Here is a 10567-nt window from a genome sequence, read left to right as displayed (position 1 = left end):
CTCCAACCACAGGCAAACTAAGTCATTGTTGTATAAAAGATGTATGGTTCCTATATTAATTCCTAAAGCTTATAGTTCCGGGAATGGTGCACTTACATCCAAGCCCAATGCCACTCCCTTCGCTGGAAAACTGGGCTGATCACTAACATTTACTTTGTCATGAAAACTAGCTGGCAGAGTCTTTGTTAAGTCCAAAATAAGAATCCAAAACAAGAAATTGGTGGTGCATTTATAAATCTGGGTACACGAAGGAAGCAGTCATTGCAACATATTGATCATCATACCAAAATTGCAGCATAATTCATGGGCAACTGTGGTAGGTAATGTTACCAAATTTGTAACTCTTGACGTATACAATCATCACATCGAGATAAGTCATATCCAAGTCCCACCACAAAACTAGAGTTTGTGAGAAGCTAAAACTTCTCAGAAACTCTTAATTACTCAAAGTTAAGAGTTGCAGATCAGTCTAAGTACAAAAGTTAAGTGTTCCTCAAATTTGAGATAGAAATGCACAGGGTAATCTCCAGCTTATGCATATGATACTCGGACAAACTTGTCTAAGGCAGATGTAACCAAAGCTGGAAACTCTTTAACAGCAGCAAGAATGGCAAGCACCAGTTTCACAGCATCATCATGGCCCTGATTATGATGATTGGACAAACTTGTCTAAGGCGGATGAATCCAGAGCAGGAAACTCTTTAACAACAGTGAGAACAGCAAGTCCAAGTTTCACAGCATCATCATGGCTTGGTGCCTATGGAGTTCTCATATTGTCAGTTGCAAAATATCTGGTAATTATAACTTAACGTGACACTTGAAAAGGGATTATACCTCAATGTTAAGGGGAAGAACAGGGTCATGAAGGGAGAGTCTTAGAAGGAACCATCCCCCAAAGCCAGAAGCTCGAACCTGTTCACACAAGCAAAGTGGAAAAATGAGTTTGAACTTTTAAAACCTAAAAATAAGAAAAGAAAACAATTTTGAAAAAGCTACAAGATGGGTCAGAAAAACAGAAAATTATGGATGAGTTTGTCCAAGCATTTTCACAAGGTGTTCTATGAGACTATTTGAGGGAAGAGACATTCTTAAAACTGTGTTGATTGCAATTGAAATTATGGATGAGAAGTTGAATTCTGTGGGGGGAATGGTTTTCAGTGTGAATTTTAAGCAAGGCTATACCATATTTATTGAGATTTTGTAGTTTCCAAAGTAACATTGTAACAAGTTAATCTTCTAAGCAGTGAGTGTTTTTCAAGGTTTTAGGCTTGGAGGAAATGGATCTGAGGTTGTATAACCTCAGTTTTGTTGTAACTGTTCACAGTAGGAGTTAGGTGTTGGATTGAGATTGGGAGGGAATGTGTAGGAGTTCCCCACATGCAATTTTTTTATGACAGTATCTTTCTCTAAGACTAGTGTATATGATGTCTTTAACTTCAAGCTCATCCTCAAAACTTCCATCTAGTATCAGGCTTTCAAATCAATGTATGCAAGAGAACTTTCACTGGTGCTTATTGTTAACAGGATGATTTAGATTTTACCTTGGGTGGTAATCCTAGGGCACCTAATTTTTGGGACTTGATTGTTGGGAAATCTCTAGGAGATTTTATGGGGAGAAGAAAACCCTCTTTTCATTATATGTTGCAGAGGGTACAGAACCAACTTCTCCAGTATATTACCTTTTCCTTTTCAAGATCCTAGTCTAAATTGCATCTAAGATCGAGAGAATTCAAGAAAATCACTTTTGGTTGGATATAGGAAGGAATAAAAAGAGGCATTTGATTAAGTAGAATCAAGTGTGTAAGCCAGAAGTGAAGGCAGTAAAGTTGAAATGGAACTCTAATGAATAAGTGGTTGTGGTGGTTTCCTACGAAGTGAGACACATTATGACAATGATCAGAAACATTTATATGTTGCAATGTAACAAATGGGATGCTGACTTTTTGGTTGGGTGGTCAGACTATTATCCTTTGAAATCCATCTTTTAGAGGTACCATGACTATGCTCGTTTTGTTTAATAGGGTATCAGAAATAATCTATTGAAAATCTGGTCATTGGAGGCTTTATGGTGGGAGAACCAACCCCTCTGCTTCCTTTACTGCATTTGCGTCCCTTCACTTAGACTTTCCACATCTGTGATGTTCTTGCCCTTAAATACTCCCCCTCGTTTGGGAGAACCAACCCCTCTGCTTCCTTTACTGCATTTGCGTCCCTTCACTTAGACTTTCCACATCTGTGATGTTCTTGCCCTTAAATACTCCCCCTCATTTGTCATAACATTACAGTTCAAGAAATAAAAACCTTTGTTCTTTTCTAATTGCTTTGCATCACATGTCTATCTCCCATCACCATTATTGAATGAAGGATGACAAACCTTGGACACCTTAAGCCTTTTCTCACTGAAGTTCTACTTTCATGCTCTTTCAGATAAAGAGATTGACAATTGAATGATCTTTCCTGAGGCCAAATTTATTTAGAAGTTTAAACCTCCTCAGTGAGATTTTTTAGTATTGATGCAACTTAAAGAAAAATTAATTATGACATGAGCAATTGATCGTTTGGTAAATTATAGTTTCAAAACTGTTGTAAGTTTCAAAACTAACATTTAAGTAGTTGATAAACTGAATTGCTAAATTGCAATGACATGAATGATGACTAAAGGGATGTCTTTAATTAAATAAATCATTGTACCATTTAAAAAACCAATTCTCAATATTTTCATTCTAAAAAAATTAATTTAATTTTTCTATTTTTATTGAATTCAAGAAAACATATCCATGAGTATAGTTTTTTTTTTTTTTAGGATGACTAATATCAAATATAAATTCCAACAAATATTACACATCGACAATTAAAGAGTTTTAACTAACATTTAGTATAATGCACACATTAAAGTAATATTATTTCTTAAATGATTCATTTATTGCGATTTTGGACAATTGAAAATAAATTTCAGATATTAAAAAATTTTGATTCAAACAATTAACTTATTTGAAAATAAAATTATTTTATTTTATATGATAAAATTTAAGCAAATATTTAACAAATATAAAATAAGTTCATATATTTAATAGACACATACATGTTATAATATAATTGACTGTAATTGACTATATGTATAATATTAAATAATATTATTGCATTAAAGAAGATATCCTGATTCATGGAAAATCATTTTTGAAAAACTACTTTTTTACCTACTTAAAATAACTATGAAAGTAGATGAGATTCTCCAAAAATCACTTTCCTTTTACTGGTCTAAGAAAAGTGATTTTGAAAGGTCTAGATTCAATCCCAATCACGGGCCTTTATCTGGCTAATGAGTAATAAGGTCAATGCTAACATTGTAAATTTGGAGATCATAAAAAGCTACCAGCCTCGAGTGTTGTATCATGTATTTAAAGAAAGAAGAGATCACTGACCATCATTTTTCTTCTTTTATCCTATTGCCTTGTGTTTGTGTTAGATGCTGTTTCTTTTTGTCTGGTATGTCATGGTCTTCTCCCTGAGATATTGCACATATGTTGGTTACTACATCACCATGAAACCTAAGGGAGAGAGTATTGTGGTTTGGAACTTTACTAGGTATTCTTCTAGTGATTTACTAAAAAGAATGACAGGATTTCCAATAATAAGAAAATCTCTGTGGATTATTTTTGGGAAAATATGCTATTTAACCTCTTCTCTTACTAACTAATCCACTTGTCTTCCAATCAATTTGACATGTTGAACTGGCAGGAGGTTTGCTGTTAGTACAGGAGGAATGGTATGGCCAGGGCTGAGTAGTTCTCTCCTTTTAGGGGGCCTTAAGCTCAATTTTGATTATTATTCTTTAGATGGGTCAGAGAGAACACGGATTGGTGGGATTTTCAGAGACCATGAGAGGGTGGTTAGAAATTTCTCTGGACAAACTTGTTTTGGTTTGATAATCAAGGAACAGGTTTGAACTTTATTGGAAAGGTTTAACAAAAAGCGTCATTATTAGGAGTTACTAATGCCTCGGTGGAGGGGGAATTATCTATTGCTCTCTGCCAGACAACTGACCATTCTAGAGTTAGTGGTGCACTTTTGATTAGAATCAAGAATCAAGCTCAGCCAACCAGTTAAATAGACCCCCTGGCTAAGTAAGGAGCTACCTTGTCAGAGGAGTTTGTTGGGGATGAGTCCATACACACACACACACATATATATATAGAGAGAGAGTCCTTTCTAAGACTTGAACTTGGAACCTCCCACACCTTTTGCCACCTGGGCCAGACCTCAAAGTCTATCTGATATTAGTTAGACAGGTTTTCCTTTCCTACTAATAAAATGCAAGCTTCCTATCAGGGAAAAAGAACAAAGAGGGTATATAATAAAGGAAAGTCCTATCGTATGTATTCAATTCATGTATTGTATGCATCAAAATTCATTTACTTGGTAAAAGTTTTTCTACCCCAACTACATTCCTTTGTTTTGTTTTGTAACAACCACACTATTGCCATTATAGTTATAACCAAAAAAGAACTTCCTCATGCAAAGCTAAAAGCTAAAATCAACCCATGAACCATAATGGTTCCATTATGGATGGAATAGCATTGATGGCATGCAAAACATAAGAGATACAAAAATATAAATTTACTACCAATGCTGAAATGAACTTTCCAAGTTGGTTGAGGCTAGAAGTGCTAATTTCAAGAAGATACTACAGTCATGAATGGATGAACATTAAACGTTAATCAACTCAAAAATCACATGTGTGTAGAGAAACTTACTCCTTCATAGTTAACTGGGGCTTTCTGTAGCTTAGGATCTGAATCAGTCAAATTCTCCAGGAGTTTCAGCACTGCCTCTCCATATTCTCGGAAAGATCTGGAAGCTCTAAATTATGAGTGAAATAACAATGAAAGTAATATATCAGTATAACAAAATACAGCAAATGGCGTACCCTCCTTTAAGATCTTCATGGCTCTTATCAATCTTTAGCCTCAGTTCGACTGCAACAGCTGGTTCCTGAAGACCCTCTACCAGATCAGTCAATACTTCGCTGCCACCACGTATTCCAGACGCTCTAGCTGAAGCAAGTTTGTTTAAGAGCTTGACCTGAAAACAACCAAGAAGCCAATATAGAATATACAATGTCTTGGCACTAACAGTCACATGTGACTAATATGAACCAGATGCTATGACTTCAATTCTACTGGTGACCAAGAGAATGAACATACAAAATGAACAAAATTTTTAGAATTTGAAATGATTTCTTTCTTGATCAATGAATTACCAATCTAGCATATCAAAACATACTTCAAAATGACAATTTCTCTAAAAGGCCTACCATGAGGTATGCACCATCATCAAGCCAGTGATTCTCCTTGAGAGCTCCATGGCCACTAGTCTCAATAGCCAGATGTGACTCCTCACCAACAGAATTCTGTCAGCAACATTACTCTTCAGTTAAAATATTCTCAGCAGTGGAAACCCAAAATGCAGAATAGTAACCAAAGTGTGACAAGGAAGAAGATTGTTTATATTTCTAAATTGATACGAACAAAAAATAGTGAGGTACAATAAACAAATGGCATGCAAGTTTGACTTTGAGATATAAAACCTTGTTTGAAGGATTTCACATTCAACACTGGATAAAAAATAAAAATGCTACTAACTGGGGACTGAAACTCCCAGTTATCCTCTGCTCTAATTGTTGGCCTAACACATGAGAAGTCTCAACCTTCAATGGAAGACCAACAGCTAATGATGGCAAGTGATGTTTACAAGTAATAAAGTACTTATAATGGTCTGAGCACTCAGATTCAAGAGTTTCCTTAGTTACTTCCTCAGTACGGTAATTCATAAAACTCACATTCTTAAACCAAAAATCATGTAAAATTAAATCTTACCAAGCGGATAGCTTCATCAATGACATTTTTATAGCCCCTTTTGAACCGGTGGTGCTTTCCTCCTATAAGGAACTCTTGAGTTAAGAACAAATTCATCATTATATGATATGGACATTATGCCATTTCAGTTTCAACATACCAAGTTTCTTTTCAATGAATGTAGTCAGGCCATCTGAAGTTACACTATCTGTGACTATGGTTGTTCCTGGATGCTATGGAAAGAAAACAAGAAGAACAAATTAAATATACTATCCAGACAAAAGTTGGACCTATAAACAACAGCTCTGAACATAACTGAATAAGGAAGACCATACTTTCTCAAGAACAATGGCGGACATTAAAGCAATCAGACGATTCCTATTTAACTCTCGACCAGTGGAATCCACAGCAGCAGATCTGAACAAAACACTTGCTTGTAACAATCAAACTGTATGCATGTTAAATGAACAAGTGAATGGAAATAGCCATCACCTGTCAACATCTGTATCAAAGATAATTCCCAGATCAGCCTGGTTTGCTAGGACAGCCTGGGTGATGGCTTTCATTGCTTCCTTATCCTCCGGGTTAGGAATATGATTCGGAAACAAGCCTGATCCACACAAAGATCTTTCTTCAAATCCATTAATATTAAAAAAAGGGGGGTGGGGGAGAGGGGTTGCGCGGGGTGGGCGGTGGGGTGGGGTGCAGGGGCAGGGGGGGGGGGGGGGGGGGGGGGGGTTGTTTAGATTTAAATATTACCATCTGGCTCCAAGAACTGACTTCCAGTGGTAATAGCCCCAAGAGGTTCAAGCACCTTTCCCTGATTTCATTAAGAAAAAAAAAACCATTATTATGGAATAAATAGTGAGTGCAACAAGTTTATCAAAAAAAATCAAGACGCTACTTTTCAGACTCCAATAAGCCATGTCTACCATCGAAGCATGGACATCAGCATGTTATGTGATAGGTGATGGCATGTAATGCCCATGTCAAGGTGCCATGGATTCACATAGCATAGCCATGCAAACTGATGCCACACTATTGTAACACACAATCATCACTCAATCATGCCCGAGAAAGGGGTTTGGCTCCCTTGGCAATTGGCCACAATACCCACGAGGCAGATAATTTAGCAATGACATAGGCATACTTCCCAAGGTTTACATGTCATAAGCCAGCCCAGCAATGGCAAGAGCTTCCAACACACACGCCATGATATTCTGTTGCTCCAAATGAAAGCCGCATTTGGCCTCCCATGGAAATGGAATTACATTTTTGTGAAAACAAGGCACTTAGCATCCCATGGATATGGAACTGCTTCTTTATAAAAACATGGCATTTGGCATCCCATGGAAATGTTGCCACTCCATAAAAACATGGCATTACGAGTATTTCCATTTTGCTTTTTCATAGCATCTGAAACAAACTATGCCCCACTGTTTGGTTGAATTCGTTGAGCCTTGTTCATTGTGCTCTTTTTTTCCCTCCTATAGCTCCAGATGAATCTATCTGTTTATTTTTTTAACACTAGATTAAACAAAGAACAGTTTAGGATTTTAGTGAATAAACTCATATCTATTTTATCATAGTGGTTTTAAATATTTTTTTATGATTAAACCACCAGCTTGTTTTCCAAAATGCTAAGTATAATACAATTTGCTGGTCCAATTTTTCCATTAAAGTTCAGGAACACTCCTGGGATTTCAAGAAATAAAATCATCTGTGTCTTAATCACTCCATTCAAAATGATGTATTGCACCTCCAATAATATTCGGAAGGGCATTTGATAGAAGCCAAAGAATGCATTAAAAATTTAAAATTAAAAAAGACAACTTCATAATATAATCCTTCAATCTATATGGACATCCAATCTAAGGAGAATGTTGCCTAGACACAGTGTCATAAAGCCATAGAACTAGCGTGGAACTTGACACTAAAAATTTTAGTGAACACCCACCCCACAATTCCCCCTCCTCAAGACAACTCTTTCTCTATCTCTATCTACATAAATTGATGTATATTTATACGGGAGATACTCCTGGCTACTCCTCTATTTCTACATAATACACCCACACACACTAATATTTAGAAAGTCATACATACTATATATTTCCTGGAAATTTTACACATCCCCATAGCATGCTTAGCAAATAGCATGTTTAAGATAATTTATATTATTAATCTTTACGAAACAAAACAAACCTGTATGTGCAATCTCAAAACATTTGGAATTAAAAATGATTATAATGATGAAAGCAGGAGCAACAACAAGATTTAGAGATTGTTTGAAAGTTTTTAAGACTAAAAAGCCCATAACTTCATATTAAAAAATGTTTTCAGAAAATTTCCTACAGTTATATCCTTACAACTGAGGAAAAAATGCTAAAAATGTTGAAGTAAAGAGTATGAATGAAACCTACAGCAAAAAATCCTCCTGCTCCATTCCCTGCATCAACAACTATATGCAACCCCTCCAATGGCCTCTCTGAGAATAAATAATACTAAGTGAAATTAGCAAACTGGATCAGACCACTTAAGAACATACCCCATAAATAGTATAAAATAAGTACTGGTAAAAAAAGGGGGAAAGAATTTTTGGAAGGCTGAAACAAAATATTAATTTCCAACCTTAGTACTGTATGCTGAACATAGCATGATGACACCCATTTACCAAGAAATGTACTTCATGTAATGGGAGAAGGAGAGGGTAATCTCCAAAGGCAGTTCTTTTCCACAATTTTCATTATTCCACATGAATGAAACATCTCAAGCAATATTACCTATATTTCCTGCAGCTCTACGAACTGCCTCTACAAGGTAAGACGTATAAAGAGCCATGTAATCAACTCTCTTTATCGATACGGAAGCCTTCCTTTCGGAATCTACCAGACCTTCAACTGCAAAATTACTGTATATACTTGCAGCCCGCTCCAAGATGTCTTTAATGTCAGCTTTTCCAAGCCCTCCAGCATTTGTGAAGAATTTGAATCCATTCCTGTTGTAAGGAAGATGACTAGCTGTTTGCAGGAGAATGTTAAGTAGAGTTTTTCATTAGCTTAGAAACAACCTTTTAATTGATAATTGTTAACATGATCAAAAGGATTCTCAGGTTTAGTTTGTTATGAAACTAAGATATTATGTCCTGAGCATGAAAGAATATTCGAAGGCAACCACTTGAAATTTAGTTCATTTCAGGTAGATAAAGAGAGTAGACCACATTATGTGATAGGATCTTCAATTGCCGGATAATTTTAAATGCCAGATTCACCAGATATATACAGTTTGACAAAAAAGTACATTTCATATTACCGGTTATCATAATGGATCCATCTGCAGGACACAAAAACTGTTCGCCTTCAGTAAGTGTGCTATTAAACATTGCTGGTGTTGAAGCTAATCTGAAAAAAGAAATGATATCAATCAAGGCAGTAAAAAATCAGACAAAAAAAACAACAAAATTTCCCTTGATGATGGTATCTATGGAAAACATAGCATATAATTCCAAGGAAATAGAGAGGACAATATCATTCCTGAAACACTTTCTGTCTTTCCCTTTTCTTCTAGGCATCTTTTTTGAACCATTTTGAAACATTGCTATCAGATTGAAGCTATATACTGAACCATTTGTGGGACTAGTCATTGGATGAAACATCAGGTTGAGAAACCAAACTATGCATCATAATTATATTTAAGTTAAAAACCAATAACTACTAAACTAGAAAAAAAAATGAGAATTTTTTGAAAGATTAGTGTTATGTTTTTATGGTCACCAATTTAATGTATTTATATGTATCAATGAATTATCATTGTTTATATGTATACATGTAACTCCAAATATCCAAAGTATGAAAAGAGGTAAAAATAAATAAATAAATAATTATATGGAAAAGTAACATGATTATATATGCAAAACATAATAATGTTACACAGGTCATATAAAAGCTCTCTGGGGACAGATCCTTAAGTAGAAAAAGGTATATCAGACAACCCACTTATAAAATGGAAAATCACCACTCACCCATATTGAACAACTTCCAGGCCAGCACTAGCAATTCCTAGAGAAACAGCTTCCTGAAAATTGAAATATCAAAATCGTAATAAGTGTAGGGAATTGTGAATACTAAAAGTTCATGAGATTTTCCGTAACAGAGGCATTAAAATAGTAAAGAAAGATTCTTCCACAAGACCAAATTCAGTCTGTTGCATCATACTTCTGTAAGATTGCATAAGTCACGTGCTACATACATTTTCAATTGCCACAACAAAGAAGAAGAAGAAGAAATACTATGATTATTATTGGGATTTAAGGCTTTGACGAGTTGNATTAACTTCTCAATTTGTGTGATAACTTTCTCAATTTGTGTGATAATTGGCAAATTTTCTTTCCAAGCTAACGAAGGTTTTGTTTGTATTGCCGACCAAGTTGCAACTCTAGCATCTACACTCTGCTTTTTCTTCTTATCTCCTTCAGTTGCCTTAATTCACTAGATGTGTTATTCTGGTGAATATAGTCATCCCCGGTTCATGTATATTATTTATTCATTACTAATTTTTTCCAAATCTTCTCATGCATAAATAATGCATCTTTTGACAGTATCTCTATTTCCCATTTAAGCTAATCCTTATTGTCTCCCGATTGTTTCACAACCAATTTTAGGTCTTCTACACGACTCTAGTTATTGTTCTATACAGTAAAACAATGATGCTAATTT

At 35.4% G+C, this 10567-nt stretch overlaps 1 protein-coding gene across 1 annotated transcript; it reads right to left on the bottom strand.

Moving 5' to 3' along the window:
* Positions 1-197: 197 nt before the first annotated feature.
* On the bottom strand, positions 198-9932 carry LOC117928437 (phosphoglucomutase-like; the record flags this gene model as incomplete). Its single annotated transcript, XM_034848318.1, has 14 exons — positions 198-757; positions 835-912; positions 4755-4851; positions 4928-5082; positions 5315-5410; positions 5877-5938; positions 6016-6088; positions 6191-6272; positions 6348-6465; positions 6615-6675; positions 8276-8340; positions 8636-8872; positions 9165-9253; positions 9874-9932. Coding segments are annotated over 14 exons (1383 nt in total), but the record flags the coding sequence as incomplete, so codon positions are not given.
* Between the last annotated feature and the right edge of the window lie 635 nt (positions 9933-10567).

This window comes from Vitis riparia, chromosome 13, assembly GCF_004353265.1.
Source record: "Vitis riparia cultivar Riparia Gloire de Montpellier isolate 1030 chromosome 13, EGFV_Vit.rip_1.0, whole genome shotgun sequence".
In the NCBI taxonomy this organism is placed as follows: Eukaryota; Viridiplantae; Streptophyta; class Magnoliopsida; order Vitales; family Vitaceae; genus Vitis; species Vitis riparia.
The sequence above is the reverse complement of the archived record's forward strand: the minus strand, read 5'-3'. Positions and strand labels throughout refer to the sequence as shown.